Source organism: Thrips palmi, unplaced genomic scaffold (genome assembly GCF_012932325.1).
Source record: "Thrips palmi isolate BJ-2018 unplaced genomic scaffold, TpBJ-2018v1 HiC_scaffold_1, whole genome shotgun sequence".
Taxonomy (NCBI): Eukaryota; Metazoa; Arthropoda; class Insecta; order Thysanoptera; family Thripidae; genus Thrips; species Thrips palmi.
Window position 1 is genome coordinate 9,609,759 of NW_023144620.1, and position 25,075 is coordinate 9,634,833.

Consider the following 25,075-nt stretch of genomic DNA (forward strand, 5'->3'; position numbering starts at 1 on the left):
CAATAAGTGACAATCTACCAGCTGTTCTAGTCACTTTGAATGAACATTGTCATACGGATCTAGTCATGATCTTTCGGATCTTAGTGATACTCACACTATCGCATGTTGCCATACTCTCTTTTTTGTTATTATTTTTAAATTTAGATTATTTTTGTTTCTCGCAACGAGTTGGTCCTCACCAAAGTAGCAGAACAACAACCCATTTACTAGATGGCGCCAAACTGTTAATTTTCAATTTTGTGTTTTGTTTGAAACTATAATAAATTAGCTCATAAATGTTATTCAACGCCGCATTTCCATTCAATTCTAATTTACAATAATTTTTTTTTCACGGCTTTGTGCCACCGGCGGTGGCGTCCGTTACCCGAACCGTATATGACGTATCCATGTGTGTATCGCGCTGGATTACCGAACCCCCCCCCCCTCTCCCCTCCCCTTCCCCTGGGCGTCGCGGTGGTCCGCCAGGCTCTTTCTTTCCCAGCGCTAATCCCGGTCGAGGGCCACGCGGCCGCGCAGCCGCAGGGGGGTCCACCCCTCCGCAGCGCTGCGCAGTGCCTCGCAGTGCTCCGCAGTCATCACACCCCATTCGCGCTCCATTAAAGCGCCATTCCCGCGTGTTTATACAGTTGTCGGCCTGCCCGAGCGCTTCCGCACGACGCCGCCGTCGTCCCGTCTCTCTCGCGCTCGTCTCGCGAGCGCGAGAGAGAGAGAGAGAGAGAGACGGAGCGACGGAGCGCTTGTTCGGAGTCAGCGTACAAAAGGAGGGCAAACACGTGCCGAGGCGTGCAAAAGACACGGCGGCGGACTCGGCGCGGGACTCGCTGGACGGACAGGCACTTCTCCGCCTCGCCGGGGCGCTGCGCGCTGCGCTTCGCATGGGGGTGGGCCGCGGACGCCGCCGCCAATTCGTTTCGTTGATTGTTTCTGCCGCTCGCCGTGACTAGCGGTGCCGGCGGTGCCAGTCCTCCGCGGCCGCGGCCTCGGCCACCACCTGGCGTGCCATCCGCGTGCTGGCCGCCGGGGCGGCGAGGCAGGCGAGGCCCGCGGGGTGCTTGACGTGGCGGGGCGAGGCGATGCGCACACATGTGATGCTCCTGACCTCCCCCACCCCTGTCGCCTGCCACCTGAACTTTAAACTTCCCCCTCACGCACCCTGGCCCTTTAAACCCGGACAGCCGGACGTCGGACGTCGTCGGGGAGGTCCCCCCCCCTTTCCCCCTTCTGCTTATTACCGCCATACAGGACGCGTTAAATAATTGAGTGGTCTGGAAGTGGTTTTGACGACGCACCTGCAGCTAGCCCGGTGCTTACCGATTCCCCGCACCCCGCCTTGGTCTGCCTTATCCACCGCCCGGCCCGGCCCCGCCCCGCCCCGCCCCGCCCCGGCCCGCCCCGGCCCGCCCCGGCCCGCCCCGGCCCGCCCCGGCCCGCCCCGGCCCGCCCCGCCCCGCCCCGCCTCGCCCCGCCCCGCCCCGCCCCGCCCCGCCCCGTCCCGCCCCGCCCCGCCCCGCCCGTGCTGCACCTGCGGACTGTCGCTGGGCTGTGGCGCGGTGTGGCACGGCACCTGCATGTGCCACGCGGCCACGCGTGTGCAGTGCTTTCAGTGGCGGTCGCCGCACTCATCAAGTATTGACGACGAGCTTTCCGCCTCACCACCTCGCCCGTGCCTCCAGGGCCTGCAGGATTTCCAAGACTTCCAGGGCCCTCGGGACCTGAAGGATCTCCAGGACTTCGAGGGCCTCCAGGGCCTCCAGGAACTCCAGAGTCCTCGGGACCTCCAGGACTTGCAGGACTTGCAGGATTTCCCGGACTTCCAGGGCCTTCGGGACCTCGCAGGGCCTCCAGGGCCTAGGGCCTCCACGACCACCAGGATGCCGAGGCAGTTTGACTATGTCGTGCCGCGGAGCCATATCTTACCTGTTGAAACTCGGAATCGGAGTTCAAAATCGGCCTTCCGAAACTTGAAGTCGCGAAAACAGAACGGATTCCCCAGCTGGCCGGCTCAACGTATGCGCGGCCAGCTGGGCGATGTTATCGCTACGCGTCGCTAAGCGTTGATGCGCTAGGGACGCAAGGCGGCTGCTGCTTTGACAGCGCTGCCGTAATCCCTGATTAGGAGGGCACGGCCCGGCACGGCCCGGCACGGCTCGGGGGCGGTGAGATTAGCGCCCCCAGGACCCCCTCCCTCCCCCTCCCCACCCCTCCCCTCCCCCGGCCCGGCACACGCCAGCACCGGCCGTGCACGTGTCCTCACTTGTCCACACCCTTCGCGTCGCGTCGCGCGCGCCCTCGCCACCGCGGTGCAGTTTTGATATTGTTTGTAAACTACTTCTCGCGGGGGAGGAGCGAGACGGGCGAGATTTCAATCTGCAGATTTAACGCTGGCCGCTCTTGGAAATGTAAATCCCGTCCAATGCGGTGCCTACGGTGCCGACCGAAGAGCCGAAGACCGAGGACGAGGGTAGGCCGCGGCGTCGCGGCGTCGCGGCGTCGCGTCGAGGGCAAGGTGGACCGGTCGACCGAGTCCGGCCGGGTCTTCGGTATTCATCCCGTGCCGCCCACGCCGCGACCAGAGCGAACAGAACAGAGTCAGTCTTCTCAGCGCGAACATCAACTGTCGCACATGGAGTCAGGTATCAAGCCAGGTAGGCTCTAGCAAACACACAAAAAAATGAAATCAGCCTGTCAAAGTCTATTTTATTTCTTTTGCGAAAGAAACGGCAAAGGAAAGGCGGACCTGGAATATTTGAGAATGTTTAAGCAAAGCAGCGCATACTTCACGGAACGATTACCACGTGTAACAATAACCGGAAGGTCCGCGCTAATTCCACTCCACTCGAAGGGGAGGGGTGGGGGAGGGGAGGGGTGCTGCACGCCGTGGCCGGGACCTCCCCGCCGCACCCCTCCGCCGCGGAGCTGCGGTGCCGCGCCCTCAATAGCCACTTAATACGGGGGTAATATTTGTGCGAGTCAATCAACGGCGCAGCTGGGCGTCGAAACCGCACGCCCCGCCCCACCCCGCGGAGTTTCGGCGCCGAGATCCCGTTTCACGTCAAACAGTGCAGGATAGCGGACCGCGGCACAATTTGCTCGTGCCGGTGTGTCCACTTTGTACCGCCAAGACACGGCCCCCTGCCCGCAGTCTCGGTGCTCGCTCGCTCTTCGCCGTCCTCGTGCTCGTCGACGACCTCGTCGACGACCTCGTCGACGACCTCGTCGACGACGGCGACCTGCTTTCGGCGCCGCCGCGCTGCTCCAGGTGGCCAAGTCCGCGACCCCGCCGCTTGGCCTCTGCGTCGCGCTCCAGTGGCCACGCACCCCCCGCCTCCCCCGCCCCCTCCGGGTCGTCCTCCCCCTGCCCCGCCGCCCTGCGCCACCAGGATCGGCGTGAACGGGAACATCGCATCTAATGAGTCCGTGCCGCAGCGCTGCGGGCCATTTGATACTCGCCCCCGAGACCCCCGAAAAGACGGGGGCGCACAGTGGGCCAAACCGGTGGAGGCGGTCAAAATCCCGGACGCGTTTAGAGCTCCAGAGTCGCTGAATAGGACTCGAACCGAACGTGTGACCCCATCAATGGATTGCTCTCCGAACGAAGAATCCATTGGTGGGGTCACACGCTCGGTTCGAGTCCTGTCTAGCGACTCTGGAGCTCGAAACGCGTCTTTGGCCGCCGTCGTCCGCGCTACATGCGATTCCTCGACACGATTCTGGGGATTCTGGGCGCACTCGCAGTGCGTCGCGGTGTGTCGGTCACGTGCCACCAAGAAAAGAGCAGCGGGCAGTAGAGGGGGTGGAGGCGCCGCGCCACACTGCGTTTGTGTGAGATTATACGCGAGGAGAAACATCTGTTTCTGTAACGCAATCGTGTTTTGTTTTCAATGGGGAGGCCTCTCCGTGCTTGTGCTCCGTGCCCTCCCTTGATGGATGACACACCCTCCCAACTCCCACCCCCGCAGGGCTACGCTGGGGCTGCGCAGGGAGGCACCCCCCCCCCTCCCTGCTCGTTCACACCTCGCGCGATGAACCCCGCTCCCCTCCCCCTCCCACTCAAAATCATCAAAACGAAAGAAAACGCATGACGGAGCGGAAGTATCCGTGGCTAACGCCGCTAACGCCGCTTGTGTGGAACGGGCGGTGGTCGCCGCAAGTACAAGCCGCCTGGTGGCACCAGGCTGGTGGCGCAGTAAACGTGGTGTGTCTGCACGGCAGGCAGGAAACGTTGAGTGTGAGCCCAGTGGGTTTGGAATGCAGTTTATTTAACGATCTGGCGGCGTGCTGGATGCACACTGAAAGCCGAAGTGAGTACTCACTTGAGTACTCAGTACACTCAAGCTTTCGGTGCGTTCTCGGTTGGCCGAAGTGTTCAGAACGCCCTGGGGCGGACGGGCCGCTCGCTTCCCCAGCCCCAGGTATCGTCCCCGGGGGGCCGCGGCTCGAAGGGTCCGCCGCCGGTCACGGACGCGATGGGCGGACTGCTGTAAAGAACAGAGAGAGACACACGATGAGAGCGATCAAGGAGAACCTGGTCGAAAGAGTGGCAGAATCGCGAACAGGCGATGGGATTTGAACGGATTTGAACCCCCGACGGCGGCGGCGTGGTGCTTACACGTAGGGGGGCGACTCGTCGACGGCCCGCGTCAGGGCGGGCACCGAGGCAGCGCCGCCCGCGCCGCCCGCGCCGCGCATCAGCAGCCACAGCCTCACGGTGAAGAAGTACAGCACCTCCACGGCGCTCATGAAGCTGCAGCCCAGGAACAGGCTGAAGATGCCGCCGAACGACGCTGCCGAGATGAAGCAATCGCCACTCTGCTTGGTTTTCTTTTTAATACGTTGTCAGTGTAGGCGTTCTCTCACGCTACTCACACATGAGCTGCACCGTGTTGCTGACCAGGTCGTTGACGTACAGGACGGCGGTCTGGCTGTCGAAGTACACGTGCAGCAGGCAGCGCCCCGTGGCGTTCAGGTCTTGGCTGCGGAACCAGAGGCCGCCGCATTCGCTGGCATTCTTAAGTAGCCCAAGATTCGTTTCGTTGCAACACGGCACCCGGGCGCCCGCCACACAGTGGGCCGGAAGAACGGCGCCGGCGGCCGAAACTCTAGACGCGCTTTGCGCTCCAGAGTCGCTAAACAGGACTCGAACGGAGCGCGTAACCCCACCAATGCATTCCTCGATCGGAGAACAATCCATTTGTGGGGTCAAACGTTCGGTTCGAGTTCGAGCCCCAGAAATCGACTCTCGAGCTCAAAACGCGTCCGGGACTTTTACTGCCTCCACCGGTCTTCCGGCCCACTGTCTGCCAGGCCCTTGGCCAGGCCGACGTACTAGAAGTCGCGGTGGACCTGCTGCGGCGCCCTGAAGTTGGCCGTCGTCGTCTCCAGCTCGTAGTTGACGGAGTTGCACTGCGCCAGGCAGCCGCACGACGTGGACATCGCCTCTGACAGCTTGTCCGCTGTAAGTCCCGGGTAGGGCGCCGTCAGACACGGTCACCCACCGCGGCGCACTAATGTTTAAAGAATTGCCAACGTCAACCTGCCTTCTGCGCAATATTCTGGCATTTCCATCGAGAAGTTGCAAGAGAAGTTGCATAGTAGGCAGGCTGAGGTTGGCAACCCCTCCAACACTGGTGCATTGTAGGAATTTTTGCCTTCTGCTGTGGCAACACCGGTTTGGCACGCCAGAGCTTCTTACCTTCGCCTGGATTGGACGGAAGTGCTTCCCCTCTGATTTGACCCTTCACCATGGTGTCGTGTTCTTCCTCTGCAACGCACCAACACACCACAAAGGCGTCATTCGGGCATTCCCCCTCCACGCTCCCTTCTCTTTCCAAACCAACAAAACGTTCTGACAATCAAAGATGTAGCGTGAACATCAGATGCGTACCGTGGAATTTGGCTAGGCATGGCAGCTTGTCAAGGCCACAGAGTGTTCCTAAAAAAAATATTAATTAGATCGTTTATAATTGTTTTAAGACCTGCTAGTTTGGTTCTCTAGCAGTATTTTCGGCGAGGGGTCTGCCATTTCTTGCACTCATTGTTCGCTCCGAACTGAACCGAACTGAAACCCACTCAGGAAACACACCTGCACGAAGGACTCATGCGGTACAAACGCCTGTACGGAGGCAACAGACAAGGCCCATCTCGCTATCAATCCGAGGGGTGAATCACCAGTGTACTCATGTGTACAAATTGGCCCGTACTCATAAGTCAAAATTTAGCCAAATTTGCTAGTTTTAAGTAAGGTTTGGTGTTGCGTATTGTCTGAACACTAGATAAAGGTTTTAAACGATTAAAAATGTGAAATTTATGAGTTTTTGAAGGTGTACTCACCCCTACTTATGTACTCATGTGTACTTCAGAACGCTGTATAATTCGCCCCTCGTATCAATCTCACTAGTGGACTCAGTCAGTGGCATGGCACTGCATAGACCCCTCCATTTTCGGTCCGAACTCGCGCACCTCTCAGTCCCAGGATGCGCGGGAAGTTGAGCGGCCGGCACTTGCAGACCTTGAAGATCTTGCTGGCGTCGCACTCCATGGCGCACGTGTCGTAGCTGTACTCGTCCGGTCCGTCGGGGTTCTCGTCCTCGAAGAGGCAGCGGCGCCGCTGCGGGTTCACGTCGCGCAGCGAGGGGGACGCGTTGCGGATGGACGGCAGCACCTGCACCATGGACTCCTTTTCCATGGGCACCATGGCCTGCGGGGTGCGCTCCGTCGCCACCTCGTTCTTGTCGTGCACCGCGCACTGCGGCAGGCCATGCGGTAGGAAGCACAGTCAGAGGGGGCCAGAAGACCGCTGGAGGCGGTCGAAATCCCCGGAGGCGCTTTGAGCTCCAGAGGCGCTAAATGGGACTCGAACCGAACGTGTGACCCCACCAATGGATTGCTCTCCGAACGAGGAATCCATTGGTGGGGTCACACGCTCGCGCTCGGTTCGAGTCCTGGTTAGCGACATTGGTGTGGTCTGCACAAAAAACTGTAACGCCCCCTGCAAAATGTGTACAAAACACGTCGGGTCACACACCACGATGCCGCCGGAGACGAATGGCCCCCAGTAGTAGTCCTCGGTCTGCGGCTTGAGCAGCACGGTCAGCCCCAGCGGGTAGCCGAAGAAGGGGGTCTTGAGGATCGTGGGCTTGGCCGCCGTGGGCTGCACGGCCCGCCTGCAGCACAGCGCAGCACAGCGCAGCGCAGAGGGATAGTCAGTCAGTCGGGACTCGGAGAAGCAGTCAGGTTCAGCGACGCACAGTGGGCCAGAAGAACGGTGGAGGCGGCCAAAACTCTAGACTCGTTTTGAGCTCCAGAGTAGCTAAGTGGGGCTCGAACCGAACGTGTGACCCCACCAATGGATTGCTCTCCGAACGAGGAATCTATTGGTGGGGTCACACGTTCGGTTCGAGTCCCATTTAGCGACGCTGGAGCTCAAAACGCATCTGGAGTTTTGGCCGCCTCCACCGGTCTTCTGGCCCACTGTGCGACGGCCCTACCCAAGGCGCGGATCCAGAGGGGGCACAAGGTAAGACAACCCGGGGCCAGCCTGGAAGGAAGGCAAACAGCTACACTTTGCCTCCCTCAGGCCGGCCCAGGGCAGGACTCTTACGAAAAGTCGACGTCCGAGTTGAAGGCGCAGCAGAAGCCCATGAAGCTCATGGTCCTGGAGAAGATGGTGGAGCAGTTGACCTCGCGGCCCTCCCAGCTGCAGCGCTCCAGCATCTCGGAGCACGGCTGCCCCACCTCCTCGAGCACGGCCTCGGGCGTCAGGTTGTTGTGCTTGAGGATGACGTCCAGGCGCGCGCGCCCCGCGATGTTGGTGCCCATCTCCGCCGAGGACAGCAGCTGCCCCAGCAGCGGCAGCAGTCCCATCATGTCCTGGCGCGACACCGACAGCGTCTCCGGGACCCTCCTGCAAGAAAGTGGCGGCAGTCCGCGCCAACGCCTGGCGGGCAACGGGTAGGCCAGCCCGCCGCTCAACGCTGTTGCGCGGGACTTGGGAGTCATTTTTGACGCTCTGTCTCTCTCGCACTCATGGAGCGTTTCGTATGGTCGCGGAGAGAGCCAGAGCGACGAAAACCACTCTCGGAATCACTGTGCAGCGGTAGGCCCCATCACACTTCCTAAGCGTGGAAAATGACAGTCAAGACTTCAGAGCGCCCCAAAAAGGGCAGTGTAGTTACAGCGAGTCCACCAGGCGGCGCGCCCTCGACCGGAAGATGCGGTTGACGTTGCACAGTGTGATGGCGGGGAAGGGCACGTCGGCCACCTCGTGGAAGTTGGACTCGACGCGCGTCATGGTGGGGTTGCCCTGGAACTTGGTGAGCAGGTACAGCAGCATGTACACGGCCCCCGTGATGCACACCAGCTCCGTCACGATCCACAAGAACCTGCGCAGAGCACGACGGAGTCGGTCGGCGCACTGCAAGCGGGCTGCCGGCTGCCGTTCATAGGGCCAGAAGACCGGTGCAGGCGGTCAAAATCCCGGACGCGTTTTGCGCTCCAGGGTCGCAATATGGGACTAGATACGAGCGTGTGACCCCCACCAATAGATTCCTCGTTCGGAGAGCAATCCATTGGTGGGGTCGCACGCTCGGCTCGAGTTCTGTTTAGCGACTCTGGAGCTCAAAACGCGTCTAGAGTTTTGGCCGCCTGCGCCGGTCTTCTGGCCCACTGTGCCGCGCCTGGCCGCTGACTTTTGGCGGCCACCCACCTCTCGACCCAGCGGCGTCCGTGCTCGGCGATGTACCGCACGCCGTGGATGGAGGTGTTCTCGGAGAACTCGCTGATGGTCTGCCGGACCGCGCTCAGCAGTGGCGTCCCCGCCCCCGTCCTCGCCATGGCGTGCCAGCGTAGGAGTCTACGGGGCGGCCGGCTGTTTCTCGGCCGTCATTCCGGCTGCGCGGCGTTCGCGGCGTCTGTTCGGTAGGCTGCCGTCCTGAGGCTCTCCACGACCATTCGGAGGGCGGCCCGGAGCGGGGGCAAGCAGTGGCTCGCCGCGGCCGCAGGCATGTCCAGCGCACTGTGGGCTTTCCCTGTGCGCGCGCCACTGCGGCCCGGGCGGACGCGGTCTTGATGGGGAGCAAGGGCACTGCGTGGAGGCCCTCCGACACCGCCACGTCCAGTGCGGCAAAGTGCGACCAGCGCGGCGCCCCGCCCGTTTCCGCCACGCGCCAAACGCCGATCGACCACTTTGGGGCCCGGTCGTAAGCCAGCCTGGTACCCACACGAGACGCTCTATGAGTGCGAGAGAGACAGAGCGACGGAAGCGACTGTCGGAATCAGTCTGCTGCCTGCGGAGGGGTTGAAATTTAGGAGGATGGGGGCCTCCACTTCCGGTCCGGCGGCCTCAACGCGGCCGAGTCCTCTGAGTGTTCTAGCGAGTCCCGGACGCCCCCCCCCCCTCCCCCTCCAGGGCCGCAAGTGCGCGAGGCTCCACGCAAGCACCGTCACAACCATCGACAGCTGGAGGGCTGGACTGGAGCGGTGGGAACGCGGGCGGCTGTCACCGAGCCTGTCAGCCACTGCACTGTCAGCCTGTCGCACTGCCGCCGAGGCGTGGCTGGGGCTTGCCCTTGTCTCTCAGACCATGAGAAATGCTGAGACACAACCGTTATCGGGAGGTCGGCACGTGGACGCAACAACAGCGATTTGACAATGTGGTCCTTTGGCATGTACGCACACTGTTTCGGCACATCGCAATTTTTCTCATGAATGATTGTTATTATAATTGGATTTATCTGGACAGTTTACATCGGGAAAGCCGATTTCCGTCCGATCGTAGATTGCGTTGGTCGCCAGTGGTGTGCGTGATGACCTAAACGGCCTTCACTATCGCGAAAGGAAAAGTGAAAACTAAAACACAATCATGCATGAGTAAAACAAAATATTTTGATTAAAATTGTAACAATTGAACAGTATAACAGAATAACATAATCACAAGGAACATCACAACTTAAGTGCTGATTTTTTCAATATTTATATTTTAAAAATATATTAGTACACTTCAATATCACAATCCACATCTTTGAATTCATGCAGTCACTAGGCAGGAGTTTTATGGTCATGAAACTTTCAAAGTTTTTTTCATCACTGGTATGTTGCTGCTAGCAGTTCACAATGTTTCAACATTTCACTCTTCAATATTCCCCTTGAATCCCGCATACACGATTAGCAGGGACAGCCACATCTGAAATGATAAAAGATTAGTGAAAACCAATCTACTCCTTCTACATCAAAGTACTACCATTATTTTGTTAAACATTCTTACCAATCTTCTTTGGATAAGGCAGATTCAAATTATTCATCAACTCAATAAATTCTTCCAGAGATTTGGTCAACCGAGGATTTAATTTTTTCTCTTCCTCAACAGTTGTGACCATTAATCCTGTAGAAGAAAGAAAAATTTTCCATGACACGTTGTACATTAACAGGTCCTTTTGAGCACAAAATCTCCAGGAACACTTTTAGATGGCAAAAATGCCTAGGTAAAGAGAAGACAATTTAAAAAAAAATAATATTTACCATCATATAAAAAAATATTTATTATGGATGAAAAAAAAATGAAGTTATGTGACACACAGTGAATATTTACCTTTATAATCATGGGCTGGAAACAACTTGAAATTTTCTGGCAATGAGAAAATCTGTTCATGAACTGATTTGTATAGGGTGGCAGGATCTCCCTCTTGGAAATCTGTTCGACCACATCCACGGATCAAAACTGCATCCCCAGTGAAGGCAATGCCCTGTTCATGACACACATATGTCACACATCCTGAAAAAAAAATTAAAAAATGAAGAGACAAAGCAAAACAAAACAATACATTAAATTATTCAGATAAGATAAGAGAACGAACCACTTGTATGACCTGGTGTTGGTCTCACTTCCAATTGATGGCGCCCAAATTGAATTTTCTCGCAAGGAACGACATGGACATCAGCTTTGGCACCACTCGCTTCAGATATGAGACTCTTGCATCCAGGAACAACACTCTTGAGACAACCAGTGCCAGTTATGTGATCAGCATGCATATGAGTGTTCACTAGAGGAAAAGAGGGGATGTGAAAAAAGATGCCTGGATAAGAAAAATACCAATACCGTCTCACACAACCCAGTACTTACTGACAAATTTAAGGGAGAGACCAAGATCTTTCACGACTCCTGCATCACGATTAACTTGCTCCAGCACAGGGTCTATGAGAACGGCTTCCTTTGAGTCTAGGTCTGCCAGAAGATATGTGTACGTAGAACTAGTAGGATCAAACATCTGTAAAAACAAAGTGGATTGTTCACTTTGAGAGGGACAATGTAACAATTACACCTGTCTTCTTGTGCTTGCACACAACCATATCACTTGGGTCAGTGTGAACAAGACCGAGAAAAAGAGAACTCACCAGAGAGGAAATTCTACAATGCATGAAATCTTACCTGTCTGAACAGGAAGTCTGCAGAGAAGGGAATCTGGTTGGTCATGGTGGAAGCAGCGCGACTCAGACTCAGGTTTTGTACTGTCAGGTGGAATGTATCGATCGGCCGGGCTCCTAGCGGAAGGGCATTTCGTGCCAAGCCCCCCAACTTGCGTAGTGTAATCTGTATTGCGTGACTCATAGTAGCGCGAGGTTAAGGTAATTAGCCTTATGTAACCACAGTTTGGGACAGTGACAGTGCCTTGAGACCTCCGACCACGGGAAAAATTTTATCAGAACCTTCCAAATGTTAATTTTCAAGACCTGTCATGCAACATCAAGCGCTCGGCGCTGAATTTACAGATTGATAACCTAAGGAATGTCAATCACATGAAACGAACGCCTAGTCCCAGCAACATCTCCAACTTCCCCCTCCAGTCCAAATATGGTGGGGGGGGTATAGTACGCGTCTGCCAAAACGTCAAAACAGTGCCAAAGCAGAGTGCGGTCCTGAATCATTCGGGATTCGACCCAGCGAGCGGCGCACTTCGGCGTGCTTCTTCATGTCGAGCTTTTCAAGAATTATAGAGGGTTGTTTTAGGGAAAACGGCATTTCACGTGCTTCCACAATTTATTCATCTCACACTGATAGCCACATATACAAACAGATTAGTCCTCGCTCGGATCCTCACAGAGCAAGCAGCTAGTTCATGATTCATTTGCTTTGTAACTATTCGCCCCTGATGTATCTGAACAGTACACAAAGATTTTCAAACTGATCTTAAGAAATAAGAATTCCAACCGACACCTTAAAAATTGTGTCTAACAAACAGTCACAAACAAAAGAACAACGAAATTAGAACACAGGCACACATCTTGAAAATGGATTAGTCCGCCATGCCTTGATCCCTCTTCAATGAAAGGCTGAGAACGCCAAAAATCACAGATTTTATGACCAGCTTCGGTCTAACTTAAATTCACAATCTGATGCAAACACCAGCAAATTTTTTGTTTGGCTGAATTGCACACTTCCTCATGAAATATTGGTTAAAGCTACAACCAAATCACTGCAATTCAAATCCAAGAGCAAATGCATCATAAGTTCAGTGCTCCAAGTGTTACTATTCTTAAAAACAGTTGAATATAATAGCAGTCATTGGATATCATCTAATTCAACAGAAAATATGGCCGCGTGACACTGTCATTACATTTCCACACATAAACCAAGCAAGCAAACGTGCAAAGCACATCACTCGCAGTCACTCTATAAAATCCATAGAGGTGATCACTCCATGAAAATAATAACAAAGACACATCAACCAGTGTGTGAATACAGAAACAGTGGACATTGGAAAATATGATACTTATGGAAGAGTTAATATTTAAAATATGGAAGTTTACAATTGAGTGATACCAGTAGCTTTTATTTTAATTTTTTTTTCCTCAAAAGGTTTTGAGTAGGAATAGACAGCCATAAGTAGGATAATTAATACATCAATTACTATTTACTGTCATCACTGTTGTCTTCTCTTTTCATAGACTTCAATGCACGTTCCCTTAAGCGTCTTTCAAGTGATTCACCCCTCTCAGTTCCACTTTCAGCAGATTCCTGGAATTAAAACAATTATCTTGTAGTAAAAAAGTAGCAAAGCAGACAACAACACTGAGTCCATCCAAACAGGACGACACCTACCTCACTAGCATCAGATTTGTGCTTTTTAGCCTTCTTGGTCTTCTTATGTTTCTTGTGCTTCTTATGCTTTTTGTCCTTCTTTTTCTTTTTTCCACTTGCCTCAGCATCACTTTCCTGAGAGACAAAAACAAAGATTAGTAGAAGCAAAATATACTGCTGGCTTGATACAAAAATTTCCTGACAGTTTCAGTAATTTTATTACTGTTACTTTCAGAAGGAACTTACTTCAGATTCACTGCTAGAACCAGCCGCTTTCTTCTTTTTCTTCCTTTTCTTCTTGGATTTCTCTGTTGTCTCTGGGCTGGATTCTGTAGGTTTCTTCTTCTCTTTTTTATTATCATCATGCGAGTTTTCAGAATCTGATGTTTGAACCTACTCGAGCAAAAGCACAAGAAAATCCATGAGAACACAAATAAAAGAATGAAAGATGGTGATATCGTGCAGGATGTATGTACCTCCTCTTTGGAGCTGTTCAATTTCTTTCTTTTAGGCGAAGGGGATCTTGATTCACTCTTCTTCCGGGCAGCTTTACTGGTTGATAAGGTATCACCTGAAGAAAGTGTCTGTTTCCTAAAGGGTAAAAGTTTCAAAATTATAACCTGTGTTTGACAGAAGAAAGAAGTCAAATAAAGTAGACACTTGCTTATCAGCTTTCTGCTCTGCACTGGAATCTGTTTTAACAGAAACAGGTTCAGGTTTCTTCTTTGGTGTTCGGGAGTCAGACTTGGACCTTGACCGAGAGGAGTCTCTAGAAGAAGACCTGGACTTTGATCGAGACAATCTAGTAGACTTTGCCGCCGGTGGAGATTTGGATCGAGACTCTGTTCTTCCATGCAACGCCTTAACTGGTTGAGTTGGTGGTTTCTTGGGCAGAGTTTCATCTTCTGAATCAGAAGACTTGGACCTGCACCCAAAGACCACATATAAAAGTAAACTATTTGAACACATGGCTTAAGGACAATTTAAATTTACAGTAATTACCGTTTACTTTTGATGGATTTGACTTCTTTATCCTTTTTCACAGGGGAAGGGGTACCAGAAGAGCTGCGTGAACCCTGTTGACAGTCAGGTATAGTATTAAATTAAAAAATCCAAGGTACCTGTTGTACGCTCAACATTAAGTAACAAGTAACAAACCTCTGCAACTGGCTTCTTTACAGCAACAATGGGACTACGAGATCTAGATTTTTTATCTAATTTATTATCTTGTGACCGTGAGGGAGGCTGCCTGGAGTCTGATATACTCCGTCGCTGTGACAAATAACAGCAGAGTGAATAAAGAAAATTTAATTCTATCCTAATAACAACATACGAACAGGTCCAGCAACAATGGAGAGAACAATGAACAAGTCTTACAGGTGATGGTGAGTGCTTGGAGGACGCGCTCTTGTTTCGTGGTGACTCCGACCTCCGCACACTCCTGCGTGGGCTCCGCCTGGGACTTCTTCGGGGAGATCGTCGTGGACTATCTCTACGAGGGCTCCTGCGGGAATTGGACCTGGGTGAACTCCGGCGTGGGCTCCTACAAAACACAGAGGCCATTTAATAAAATTTACACAAAACGCCAACTTAAGTTTGAACGGAACTTACCTCCGCCTCCCTGATGACAGTCTCTGCCTTTCCCTCTCCCTCTCCCTTTCTCTCTCCCTCTCCCGTTCCCGGTCCCGTCGGACCCTCTCGCGCTCTCTCTCCCTCTCCCTTTCCCTCTCACGTTCTAGCGAACGACGGCGACGTTCTCTCTCTCTTTCTCGATCCCTTTCGCGCTCTCGTTCCCTGTCCCGATCCCGGTCCCTCCGATCCCTGTCCCTGTCACGATCCCTATCATCATCTCGTCGACGAGACCTCGGGGGTGAGCCAAAACTCCCTCTATGATCCTGCAAATAGTGAAAACAAAAAAATTTCTACACTGCAGTATAAGGCATGAAATACACATCGAGACTCAAGGTGGATGCAAAACTTACTCTCCTGTTTGAGCGACCACGGTCTGAATCAGATCCAGAAGAGTCCCTATTATTTGAGCGATAATGCCTTTTCTTCTGAACACTATCCTCCTTTTTTCTAATTTCAAAGTCTGCATCTTTACCTGAATGCTTTCCTAATGAGAGAAACAAAGAAAATATTTTAATAATTGTTTCTCAAACACACTAAAAGCTACCAAAAGTCTTATATGCAAACCTTTACGGGAATCATCAGAACTGTAACTGCTTGAACGTGATGAATGCCTGTCTTTCTTTTCATCCACCTTTTCTTTTCGTGATGACCTTGAAGATGCAGACGAGCTATGTGAGCGAGACCTATCACGCTTGACTTCTTCTGGGTCCTTTGGCTCCTCTTTACTGAAATTGAAACCAACCATGTCACACAGTTCTCCGGAGAATAAAACAGCACTTCATGGATTGCAACTAAAAATTGAACATACACTACAACTTCTTTGCTATCCCATCGGCCTTTGGGTGCAGTGTCGCCATTTCCTGAAGGCTCCTGCTCCACTTGCTCTTTATCAGGGATATCACCATTGCTTTGACTGTTTTCAGGAGCAGTCGCAGAAGATCTGTCGAGTCAAACATACATTAAGGCTATTTTTATGCTAATAAAAAATGACTTGGGGAAGGAAAATTTTAAGTCATACCCTTTGTCTTCCTCTTCTTTCTCCTTGGGCTTGTCACTTTCAACTTCTTTAATAGATCCATCCTTTGGTTTGTCCTTCACCTTTTCTTTATCCTTGTCCTTTCTGCGGTCCTTATCCCTCTTGTCCTTTTCACGGTGCCTGTCACGAGAGCCACTTCTCTTCTTTTCACGGCTTTTACTGCGACTTCTCTTCTTTTCACGGCTTTTGCTACGGCTTCTGTCCCTCTTCTTTTCTTTTTTGTCTTCTTTATCTTTCTCTACTTTCTTTGCAAGGGTTTCATGCAATTTCTCTTGCTCCTCCTAGAAAAGATACCAAAGAAATAAGTGCAATGGAAGACAAAGGGAATTCATGGAAAATACTGTTTTGAAGAAACAAACCATTCTCTTCTTAATTTCCTCCTTTTTCTGCTCCAGGAATTGAGTTGGTATTCCAGTCACAGAGTCCTGAGCTGACAACAGTAGATCCCATAGTTCTTGCATGAAGAGGCGAGCATTCTTTCCATTCAAGAATCCAGTCAAATTGATCTGCATCTTCTTGGGGTCCGGGAACTATGGAACAAAAGGTGGGAAGAGGAGACAGCTTTATAACTACTTTCTAGAAATAGCAGCAATAAAATAATAAATGCACCTCCAAGCTAAAGGAGATTTGGTTTGAAAGCACTCTAAAAGCACTGTGGCGTTAATCGTACATTATCCTTCAACAATAGGAAGTGTGGTCAAGATACCCACTCCAGTTGAAAATAAAAATAAACACCTGGTATTGAACCCTACATTGGGCAATACATGTGTAAATGTAAACACTATTTGATGAGCTCTGGTGGATCATTGTCGACCTTCCTTAAATCTAGTATTACATGGAGATCTGTACCATCTGCAGGCCTGTTCAGTGCTGCAGGGGTCCATAAATGTATATACCACCTGTGTGCAGTTCAACCTCCGTGGTCCCATGCCATAGCTTCTTTATGACTCAGACAAGTACGCCTTCTTCCGCTAGAATGCTGAATTGAACCATAGTATAAGTTCAGTGTCATATTTTACATATTTCACAGGGAAAATTGCGTAGCCCACCACAGTTTGATACCATCTTAAAAATGGAAGACAAAAGAAAAGAAACGCAAGAAAAGTGAAAGGAAACTTGGGCTGGGGTGGGCAATTTCCCTCTGAAATATGCACGAATAGTATGTTCATTTCAAGATATTGAAAATTACGTGTAAATAGTATCCATCATCATGAGAGCATTTCATTAAGATTATTGCCAAAATTATGCAATTGCATGCAGATTGAGGGTGGCTAGAATTTAATCACTTCCAATTTAAAAAATTTTTAAACCACTAGCAAAAATGAAAAATAGTTGTTTGTAACTTGATACCATGTCAATGTTGAAAACTGACTTTTGATCAACATTAGACATACTAAAAATTTGGAAAGCACCACAATAAATATATATATATACACAATTTGGAAATTTGAAGGAACACACTCAAAGAGTATTTTTTACCACTAGACCAAGTGAAATGGCTGGAAGTAATTAGTTTGATATAAAAAAAAAACTTTTGTTAAGCTAGAAGGAGCACTCCGTAGTAATACTATGACCAATACCCAACATGGGAAATAAATCAGAGGCAAGAGCTGATGCAAATTATAGGACTAAAAGATTTGGTACAAACCTTGCATGTTAACACTTTACTGACTCAATTGGTGGGGTGAATAAGATCGTGGGTACGAGAGGCAGTCCCGCGGAGCGAGTGAGCCGCGGGCCAGAATACAACCAAACTGTCTGACCAGGGCGAAACAAAATTTCGCATTATCAGTCAAGCGTAAAAACTCCCATACACTTTCCTACAAACTGTTCACTGGTACACATTCATAAAAGTCAAGTAAACCTATGTACACTGTTTCAAAAAGAATGAAAAATAAAGAAAGGGACACTATTTTTAGAGCTGAAAATCCAAAGTCACAATCTCAAACCATTTTGAAGGTGTTTTCTTATGATGAGGATCCATCATGAAGTACAAGACACCACACTGATTCACATTAGGAAGCATTTCTCAACACACAGATGAGTCCTACAGATAAATCCAAGGAGAACAATTCACAGAAGTACTACATAAAGAATTCTCCAGAAAATTGAAGACATCCCCCATAAATCAAATTAGCCAATTTAAAAAAAAAAAACGAATCAATTCTCACATAAAATTAAATATTCTGGCCAGCACAGCAGCTTGATATGATGGTCGAAATCAATGCATCCACAAGAGAGATAATAAAAGATACAAATAATATTCTGATGATGTTGAAAGTATGAACTGAAGCAAACTGGGAGCTTGATTATGCCACTGTCTACCAAGAGGAACAAAGCTGCAAAAAGCTGGCATACTAAAAATGAGACACTGTTACCTGATAGATGCATAATCTAGGAGTAATGTGCCTACACCATGGATTATGTCTTGTTGTTACTAAAATTGAATCTACACAAATATTCCAGTAACTAAACAAATACAAATAACCAGTACTATCTCTTACAATTAAATAACAGGAACCCAGTTTCTCACCTTTTCCTCCAGTTGATTGAATACAAATTCCACGACAACATCATCTTCAAGCTTGAGAATCTCGGTCAGCTTCTTTGTAATCCATGGTTTTATCGAGTCCAGCTTAACTTTTGACATGTCAACCTGAGAATTAAGTTTTAAGATTAAAGCAGCGACATTATAAACCAGCAACAATTTTTTGTTTTCATTTTTTGAATGTAGCACTCACTCTTCTTGTTAAGCTGTCGCTGAATTTCATTTGCTTCAAAAGTTTCTTCTCTTTGTCACTGAAGCGGTTGTCTTGCTCCGCAGTGGTCCCCTACAAACAAAATGACATTGCGGCTCAGACAAACATATAAATGCAGCCACCAGAACAACACACTTCCAGCAAAGCACAAATTCAGCACAATACACAAATGCCGAAAGTGAGGTTAATTGACAACTCAGATGCGATTTATCAAAAATATTTCTGATATTAAACCAACTTACTGTGTACATCATTTTGGCGGGTGGGCTTTCTTAATCCGATTGGGTGTTGAAATTATCGTCAGTGAGGCACCGACAGTGATGAGAGAGACGCTTATCGGCAAAATGTCGCAGGCCCCGAAGCCGACATGGGAAATACCCAAACTTCAACGAATGGAACTCTTCACATCAGGATCTAATGGACGAGCGAGAAGGAGGCTTAGTTAGAAGCTGCTCATCAGGCAGTCGCACAGACCACTTGCAGAGAGTCCCAAAGCCGTAAATTTCTCCCAATATGCTTGGAAAGTGAGATCGGACTGAAAGGTCTACAAGACAACTCGCGTTAATATTAAACTTTCTTAGAACCTACACAGTTGTCTTCTTGGGCACTTTAGCACTGTGGCTGGATAAGTTATCCAGTTGCTGTCGTCAACAATTCTCACAAAACAAACAGCTGTATTCAAAAAAGTTGTTTCACCAAGTTTTGCTTGATTTCTTCAGCTTTCAACAACACTTCAACATTTGCTTTGCTATGCTTGGAGAAAAGAAGAATACCAGGAATCAAAAGGGAAACTTTCCGGAAAGGAGCCGAAACGGAAGTCATAGGAGCACCGGGAATTTTCAAATTCATCAGCGAGCAGAACACCACAGCGGACCTGCCTTCACTTAATCGTTAAAGGAAAAGTTCTACAGCCATACACTTAACCTTCCAATGTTTCGGGTGTCTTTAGTTCAAAAATTCGCTGAAGCATTTACGAAACAAAGTGAGTTTTTTGACAAGCCACTTCCAGGAGCAGTGACGTTTGACGGTTGGCAACAGAAATCACAATCATTAAAACTCGTCTGCCATGTTGCCCTGATCGTCATCGTCTTGAGTGGAAAATGAAATGAATGAAACTTAAGTTTTCCAATAGTTTTTACGTAAATTTTTAGGTATGTATCAGTCGTGTGCCTCCTAATACGTTGAAATGGCCCGCCACTTCTCCTGAAAGCGCCAGGCCTGGGAATCAGTGCTTCAGTACGCCGCTCTCGTCCACCCATTCATCGATAATATCGCCTCAAATATTGTTTTGATACTTTCGACGCGTCATAATTGCGACTTTGGTTGTTTGTAGAAGACGTCACAGTTGTTGACAGTTCAAAAGCTTGCGTGCATACTTAAGAGGCGAGGCTCATAGGCCATTTTCTCTTCGTTTTATTCTCATCTTTTAGGTTAAGGACTGATCATCTGGCCCATATTTTGTCCTGATCTGCTTGTCACCCTGCCCTTTTATTTTGAGTCTCAAAAAAAATTGTTTTGAGCTGAACTTTATGCTTGTAGCGTTTTCTTTTCTTTTTATATGTGTCCTTAGGGTGAGGGCATTTGTTTATTTAAGGCAGCTGTCCAGAGTTTTGCAATGGCCCTCCCTATCACTTCTCTTTGACATTTCTGATGTAGCTCAATTTTCTATTCACATCTTTGATACTGCTGAACTATTTTCGTTACTTGGACCTTCTTTTTAAATTTTGGCTGTCCAAGCTGAGCTAGTTTTGTTTTCTTCAATTAATGTTCTATTCTACTTTATGTTTCTTGCATTTTTTTATTCACTTGACCATATTTTGATCTTTTAGGATGTATTGTTGATGATAGTGTTTTTTATTCGACTCTCATGAAAAATATTAGTTGATTTGTTCCATTGATGGTAGTAATTATTCTAGTATTAAACATCAAGGATTATGTTTCTCTTCAATCATGATTATTGACCTATATTGACCTAATTTAATGTGTTGTCCGCATTGATTTCTCTTTCCTCATTTTTAACTTGTTTGCTTTAACTTTCTCTCAGCAGGCTATTGGCTTTGATATTGTGACAAGCCATGTCTTTGAAGCCCAAAACAGTTGATTTTAACCAAACATGGGATACTCTTCAAGAAACTGTAAGAGGAGTGGTAACATTAGGAAATGTTCCTCGGGCTATTTGGAATGACCGGTTCAGCGATGTCTATTCGCTGTGTGTGTCATTCCCTGAACCACTAGCAGATCGACTCTACTTGGAAACTAAAAGTTTTCTTGAGAACCATGTGAGAGGACTTCTTGAGTTAGTCCGTTCAAAGGGAGAGACTAGTTTGCTTCAAGCCTACCATGCATCATGGGTTGAATACAGCCAAGGCATCATTTACCTTCACCGTCTCTACTTGTAAGTTTTTCTTAACTTGTTTAGTATTATTGAATTATTATCAAAGTAATTCTGTCACTAAATTTATTTATTTTTGTAGATACCTTAATACACAACACATTAGAGGCCAGAAGCTCTCAGAGGCTGAAATAATTTATGGAAATGTTACTCCCAATGCTGAGGAACAAATGGAAATAGGAGAATTGGGTACGCTCCTGATCGAATGAAACTCATCTATTATAAATGGAGCAGTGTTTTTTTGGTTTTTTTTGTCGTTGTTGTTTTTTACATACAGATGATGTCTACTCTGGTTACAGGTTTAGAAGTATGGAAACGTGAAATGATAAAGCCTCTTCAAGCTAACCTTGTTAGTCATATTCTGGAAGGAATTCAACAAGATAGATTAGGGAACCCTTCTCACCATCTCACTGATGTCATCCGTGGTGTCATAATGTCATTTGTAAGCGTTGAAGAGTACCGCAAGTCCCAAAACCCTGAAGTAAGATATGTCAATTTCTTAAAGTTGTAGTGAACTTTGTGTTATTGATCTTGCCATGCCCCTAAATAACACAATATTTTCAATTTCTAGCTCTACCAGGAAATATTTGAGGCTCCATTTTTAAAAGCAAGTGGGGAGTTTTACAAGAGAGAGGCAAGCAAGCTATTACAGGAATGTGATGTGTCCCAATATATGGAAAAAGTGACACAGCGTCTGGAAGAAGAAAGACTTCGTAGTCAAAGATTTGTCCATGTTTCGTATGTATCCTTTCTATTTTAAAATAATATTATCAGGTCAATTAAAATAAATCCTTTAAAAAAATTTTTTTTTTTTCAGAACACATCCTAAAGTGAAAGCAAAGTGTGAGCAGCATATGGTGGCTGATCATCTTGGACTTCTTCAAAGTGAATGCCACTCAATGGTTGTGCAAGAACGTGAAAGAGATCTGGCTCTTTTATATCCTCTCCTCCGCTCAGTTCAAGGAGGAATTAGCGTGCTCATTAGCGAAGTAATGGAACACATCAAACAGAAAGGCACAGAAGCTATTGCTGGAATACGTGGTGACAATTACCATGTCCTGTTCATTGAAAGCCTGCTAGCTGTCCATAACAAATACCGGACATTAATTTTGGTAAAGTTGTGTGATTTATTCTGATTTCCTGTCTTTCCTGTGAACTTGGCAAATAGGTAGTGTTAATCTTTGTTATCTTTGCAGAATGTATTCCATGGTGACTTATCATTTATTGGAGCTCTGGACAAAGCATGCATCTCTGTTGTGAACACTCGGCCTAACCCAAAAACACCTTGCCGGTCACCTGAGCTGTTGGCAAAGTACTGTGATTGTTTACTGAAGAAGTCTTCCAAAGGCATATCAGATACTGAGATTGATGAAAAGCTCTTTCAGTCCATCACTATTTTTAAGTACATAGATGACAAAGACGCGTTTCAGAAATTCTACTCAAGGATGTTAGCAAAGAGGCTTATACATCAACAGAGCCAGAGCATGGATGCAGAAGAAGCCATGATTGACAGACTTAAGGTGTGTAGCATTATGCACTGGTTAACAAATTTTATTTTCCTGAGCTTCTTAAAATGTTTTGATGTTTGCACTTCTCTCACAGCAAGCATGTGGCTATGAGTTTACCAACAAACTCCATCGCATGTTTACGGACATTTCTTTGTCAACTGATTTAAATGTCAAATTTAATGCTCACCTCAAGGCTGAAAGCATTGACTTAGGAATCAACTTCTCGATTTATGTATTACAGGTGAGTACAATTTGTTGCACTCTATCACTGTAACACCAGCACATACTATTGAAGAATTATTGCATTCATTGTTGTCCATTTTGTTTTGTTTTAGGCGGGTGCTTGGCCTCTAAACCTCACATCACTTTCCACTTTCTCTGTACCTCAAGAGCTGGAAAAATCTGTTCAAACGGTAAATATTGCAACAGTAATGCATGTTTGATTGATTCATCCATGCTGAAGTTTCTTTATGTGTTTTGCAAACAAAAAATAAACTAATTTAATGTTTCATTTTTAGTTTGAAACTTTTTACCACAAAAACTTTAATGGACGGAAACTAACATGGTTCCATCATCTATGTCAAGGTGATTATTCTGTGATTGATGTTAATCTTACTGTGGACCTATCTATCATCTCTTTCTTGAATTTATCACCTTGTTACTTGTTTTTTTAGGTGACTTAAAGCTTGGTTATTTGAAGAAGCCATATATAATAACTATGCAGACATTTCAAATGGCTATCATGCTCCTATTTGAAGATACCAACGAAATGGCATGCAGTGAAGTTGAGCAAGCCCTAAAATTGAGTCAGGATGTTATTCTAAAACATATTGCAAGTCTTATCGATTGCAAGCTCTTGCTTTCACCTGATCCATCAGAGGTAATGTGCTTGAGTCTTACAAATGCAAAGTCTTCAGTTTTGATGGACTTGAAAGTAAAGTCTCTTTCCCTTTTTTTTTTCAACAGAATCTGACCTCTGAGAGTATTCTAAAACTAAATATGGATTATAGTAATAAACGCACAAAGTTAAGGATCACTGCTGCTATGGTTAGAGACTCCCCTCAGGAAGTGGAACATACCATGAATGCAATCAACGAAGACCGAAAACTATATCTTCAGGCAGCTATTGTAAGGATAATGAAATCTCGACGGGTTTTGAGGCACAATGCGCTAATACAAGAGGTACTGTATTGTTTTTAAAGTCTTTCATGGAGGTTTCTGGCATTCTCACCATAAAACTATTATTATTATTGATTGTTTTGTGTTTTGCTTTATAGGTGCTAGGACAATCCAAAGTTACATTTGCTCCTTCAATCAGCATGATAAAGAAATGCATTGAATCTCTCATTGACAAACAATACCTCGAAAGGACACCCAACTCACCTGATGAATACATGTATATTGCTTGAGAGAATATTTATTTGTTTGCTTGTAGAACAGGGTGTAAGCCAATGACAAAAGAGCAAGATAATGTGATGTGTGAATCATTAATTTTTGTGTGTGTGGAACACACACTCAACATTGACTTTTGACTGTCACTGACAAATTTGCTGATGTTTTTCCTGGATTTTGTGTTTATAAGGTGTGATGATTAACCAAGCTTTAGCTGGAGACAAATGTTATGTATTTCTCATGTTTAAGTAGTTTTCTGGGTCTACCTTCATCAACAATGAAGTTTGACTTTCATGAACCACTTCTGTTTGTCAAATAGCTGTGCCATGGAGTTCATATTTTCTCATTTGTATCATACTTTTTTTCACAAGGGGCATGCCGTATTTGTACCCCTCCACTTCTTGGTCCAAAATGGATGATAGATCAAATTACTTCACATATAATTAATTTATGAAAGCTAGTAAAGTTATGCCCAGGCTGTGAAAAGCGCATGTGTTCAAAAACAAATTGAAGCAGCATTTAATTGTTGCTCATACATGGACTACCATACTTCTTCTCATAACACTTGTCTACCTCATTGCCTGAGGCTTTGCTGAGCTGACAAATGATTATGATATTTGTATTTTATTTCTGAAAGTCTGAGTGTGTTGTCATTTCTAGGCACTCTTTGCAATTCTGGATGTGAGCCTCTTAAGTGCAACTTTGTATTGCTATTTTTAAGGAAGTAACCCGGATAAAGTTAAGTTTGTGCAACAGTTCATAATTTGAATGAGATGTAAGCAATCCTTCGTATTCATATTGGTATATTATGTAATTTTTTATGAATAATAATTTTTATCCGGTGTTGTTTTGTGATAAGCATGATGATGAAATTTCTGCTAAATTGTTTTGTGGCAATTTAATCATGTTTGTTTGAAAAGGCAGATAAAGTTGTGTTTATCTATAATTATTGTCCTTCACTTCTTACTCCCAGAATTCAAAAGAAATCACTAGCATCTATCAGAATTTCAGTTTAATTATTATTATTATTACACAGCGGTCTGCTGGTTGGTGTTTGAACCTGCTACCAGCCCCTGCTCCCCCTCGTGCCAGTATACATGGTGGGCGAGAAGCCCTGCCGGAGTGCCGGGCCTGACCTGGCCTGCCTGGCCGGGCCGAGGAGGGGCGAGTAGGGAAGCCCCTCAACATTGAATCGATGTGTAAGGAAGAGGGCTGAACAGGGAAGGCTTGGCGGGTTTGCATGCCGCACCTTGGAGAATGGCGTGGTGTCTCCGGAGTGAAAGG

At 47.7% G+C, this 25,075-nt stretch overlaps 4 protein-coding genes across 12 annotated transcripts; 1 reads left to right on the forward strand and 3 right to left on the reverse strand.

The window, feature by feature from the left end:
- Positions 1 to 4,605: 4,605 nt before the first annotated feature.
- LOC117643886 (sodium channel protein Nach-like) lies at positions 4,606 to 8,995 on the reverse strand. The gene is made up of 10 exons (XM_034383029.1): positions 8,705 to 8,995; positions 8,175 to 8,381; positions 7,601 to 7,903; positions 7,025 to 7,163; positions 6,460 to 6,745; positions 5,885 to 5,932; positions 5,693 to 5,761; positions 5,327 to 5,453; positions 4,867 to 4,973; positions 4,606 to 4,784 (listed from the first exon to the last, which is right to left on the reverse strand). The coding sequence occupies exons 1-10, from the start codon at positions 8,830 to 8,832 to the stop codon at positions 4,606 to 4,608; spliced, it is 1,593 nt and encodes a 530-aa protein (XP_034238920.1). The 5' UTR covers positions 8,833 to 8,995.
- A 951-nt stretch (positions 8,996 to 9,946) lies between these two features.
- Positions 9,947 to 11,852, reverse strand: LOC117642665 (persulfide dioxygenase ETHE1, mitochondrial). The gene is made up of 6 exons (XM_034381123.1): positions 11,423 to 11,852; positions 11,117 to 11,261; positions 10,851 to 11,036; positions 10,586 to 10,768; positions 10,262 to 10,378; positions 9,947 to 10,180 (listed from the first exon to the last, which is right to left on the reverse strand). The coding sequence occupies exons 1-6, from the start codon at positions 11,600 to 11,602 to the stop codon at positions 10,131 to 10,133; spliced, it is 861 nt and encodes a 286-aa protein (XP_034237014.1). The 5' UTR covers positions 11,603 to 11,852; the 3' UTR covers positions 9,947 to 10,130.
- Positions 11,853 to 12,012: 160 nt separating this feature from the next.
- On the reverse strand, positions 12,013 to 19,274 carry LOC117642204 (serine/arginine repetitive matrix protein 1). Of its 6 annotated transcripts, XM_034380185.1 has the most exons (18): positions 19,088 to 19,274; positions 18,742 to 18,913; positions 18,482 to 18,571; positions 18,274 to 18,396; positions 16,100 to 16,270; positions 15,723 to 16,021; positions 15,513 to 15,644; positions 15,269 to 15,429; positions 15,055 to 15,188; positions 14,684 to 14,967; positions 14,450 to 14,615; positions 14,231 to 14,344; positions 14,075 to 14,148; positions 13,737 to 13,997; positions 13,549 to 13,663; positions 13,319 to 13,465; positions 13,094 to 13,207; positions 12,013 to 13,009 (listed from the first exon to the last, which is right to left on the reverse strand). In XM_034380185.1, the coding sequence occupies exons 2-18, from the start codon at positions 18,751 to 18,753 to the stop codon at positions 12,902 to 12,904; spliced, it is 2,505 nt and encodes an 834-aa protein (XP_034236076.1). In that variant the 5' UTR covers positions 18,754 to 18,913; positions 19,088 to 19,274; the 3' UTR covers positions 12,013 to 12,901. The 6 variants fall into 6 exon arrangements, with proteins under 6 accessions (XP_034236076.1, XP_034236333.1, XP_034236162.1 ...); XM_034380442.1 differs by lacking the exons at positions 18,274 to 18,396; positions 18,482 to 18,571; positions 18,742 to 18,913; positions 19,088 to 19,274 and adding exons at positions 16,640 to 16,719; positions 17,389 to 17,490; XM_034380271.1 differs by lacking the exons at positions 18,274 to 18,396; positions 18,482 to 18,571; positions 18,742 to 18,913; positions 19,088 to 19,274 and adding exons at positions 16,637 to 16,719; positions 17,389 to 17,490.
- Positions 19,275 to 19,495: 221 nt separating this feature from the next.
- LOC117642463 (cullin-2) lies at positions 19,496 to 24,737 on the forward strand. 4 transcript variants are annotated; one of them, XM_034380740.1, is made up of 13 exons: positions 19,496 to 19,650; positions 20,544 to 20,894; positions 20,974 to 21,080; positions 21,191 to 21,372; positions 21,463 to 21,629; positions 21,709 to 22,003; positions 22,088 to 22,411; positions 22,494 to 22,640; positions 22,735 to 22,812; positions 22,918 to 22,984; positions 23,074 to 23,279; positions 23,366 to 23,581; positions 23,677 to 24,737. In XM_034380740.1, exons 2-13 carry the CDS (start codon positions 20,575 to 20,577, stop codon positions 23,806 to 23,808), a joined length of 2,241 nt encoding a protein of 746 aa, XP_034236631.1. In that variant the 5' UTR covers positions 19,496 to 19,650; positions 20,544 to 20,574; the 3' UTR covers positions 23,809 to 24,737. The 4 variants fall into 4 exon arrangements, with proteins under 4 accessions (XP_034236631.1, XP_034236706.1, XP_034236883.1 ...); XM_034380815.1 differs by having other exon boundaries at positions 19,517 to 19,650; positions 20,547 to 20,894; XM_034380992.1 differs by lacking the exon at positions 19,496 to 19,650 and adding an exon at positions 19,756 to 19,882 and having other exon boundaries at positions 20,547 to 20,894.
- The last annotated feature ends 338 nt before the right edge of the window (positions 24,738 to 25,075 follow it).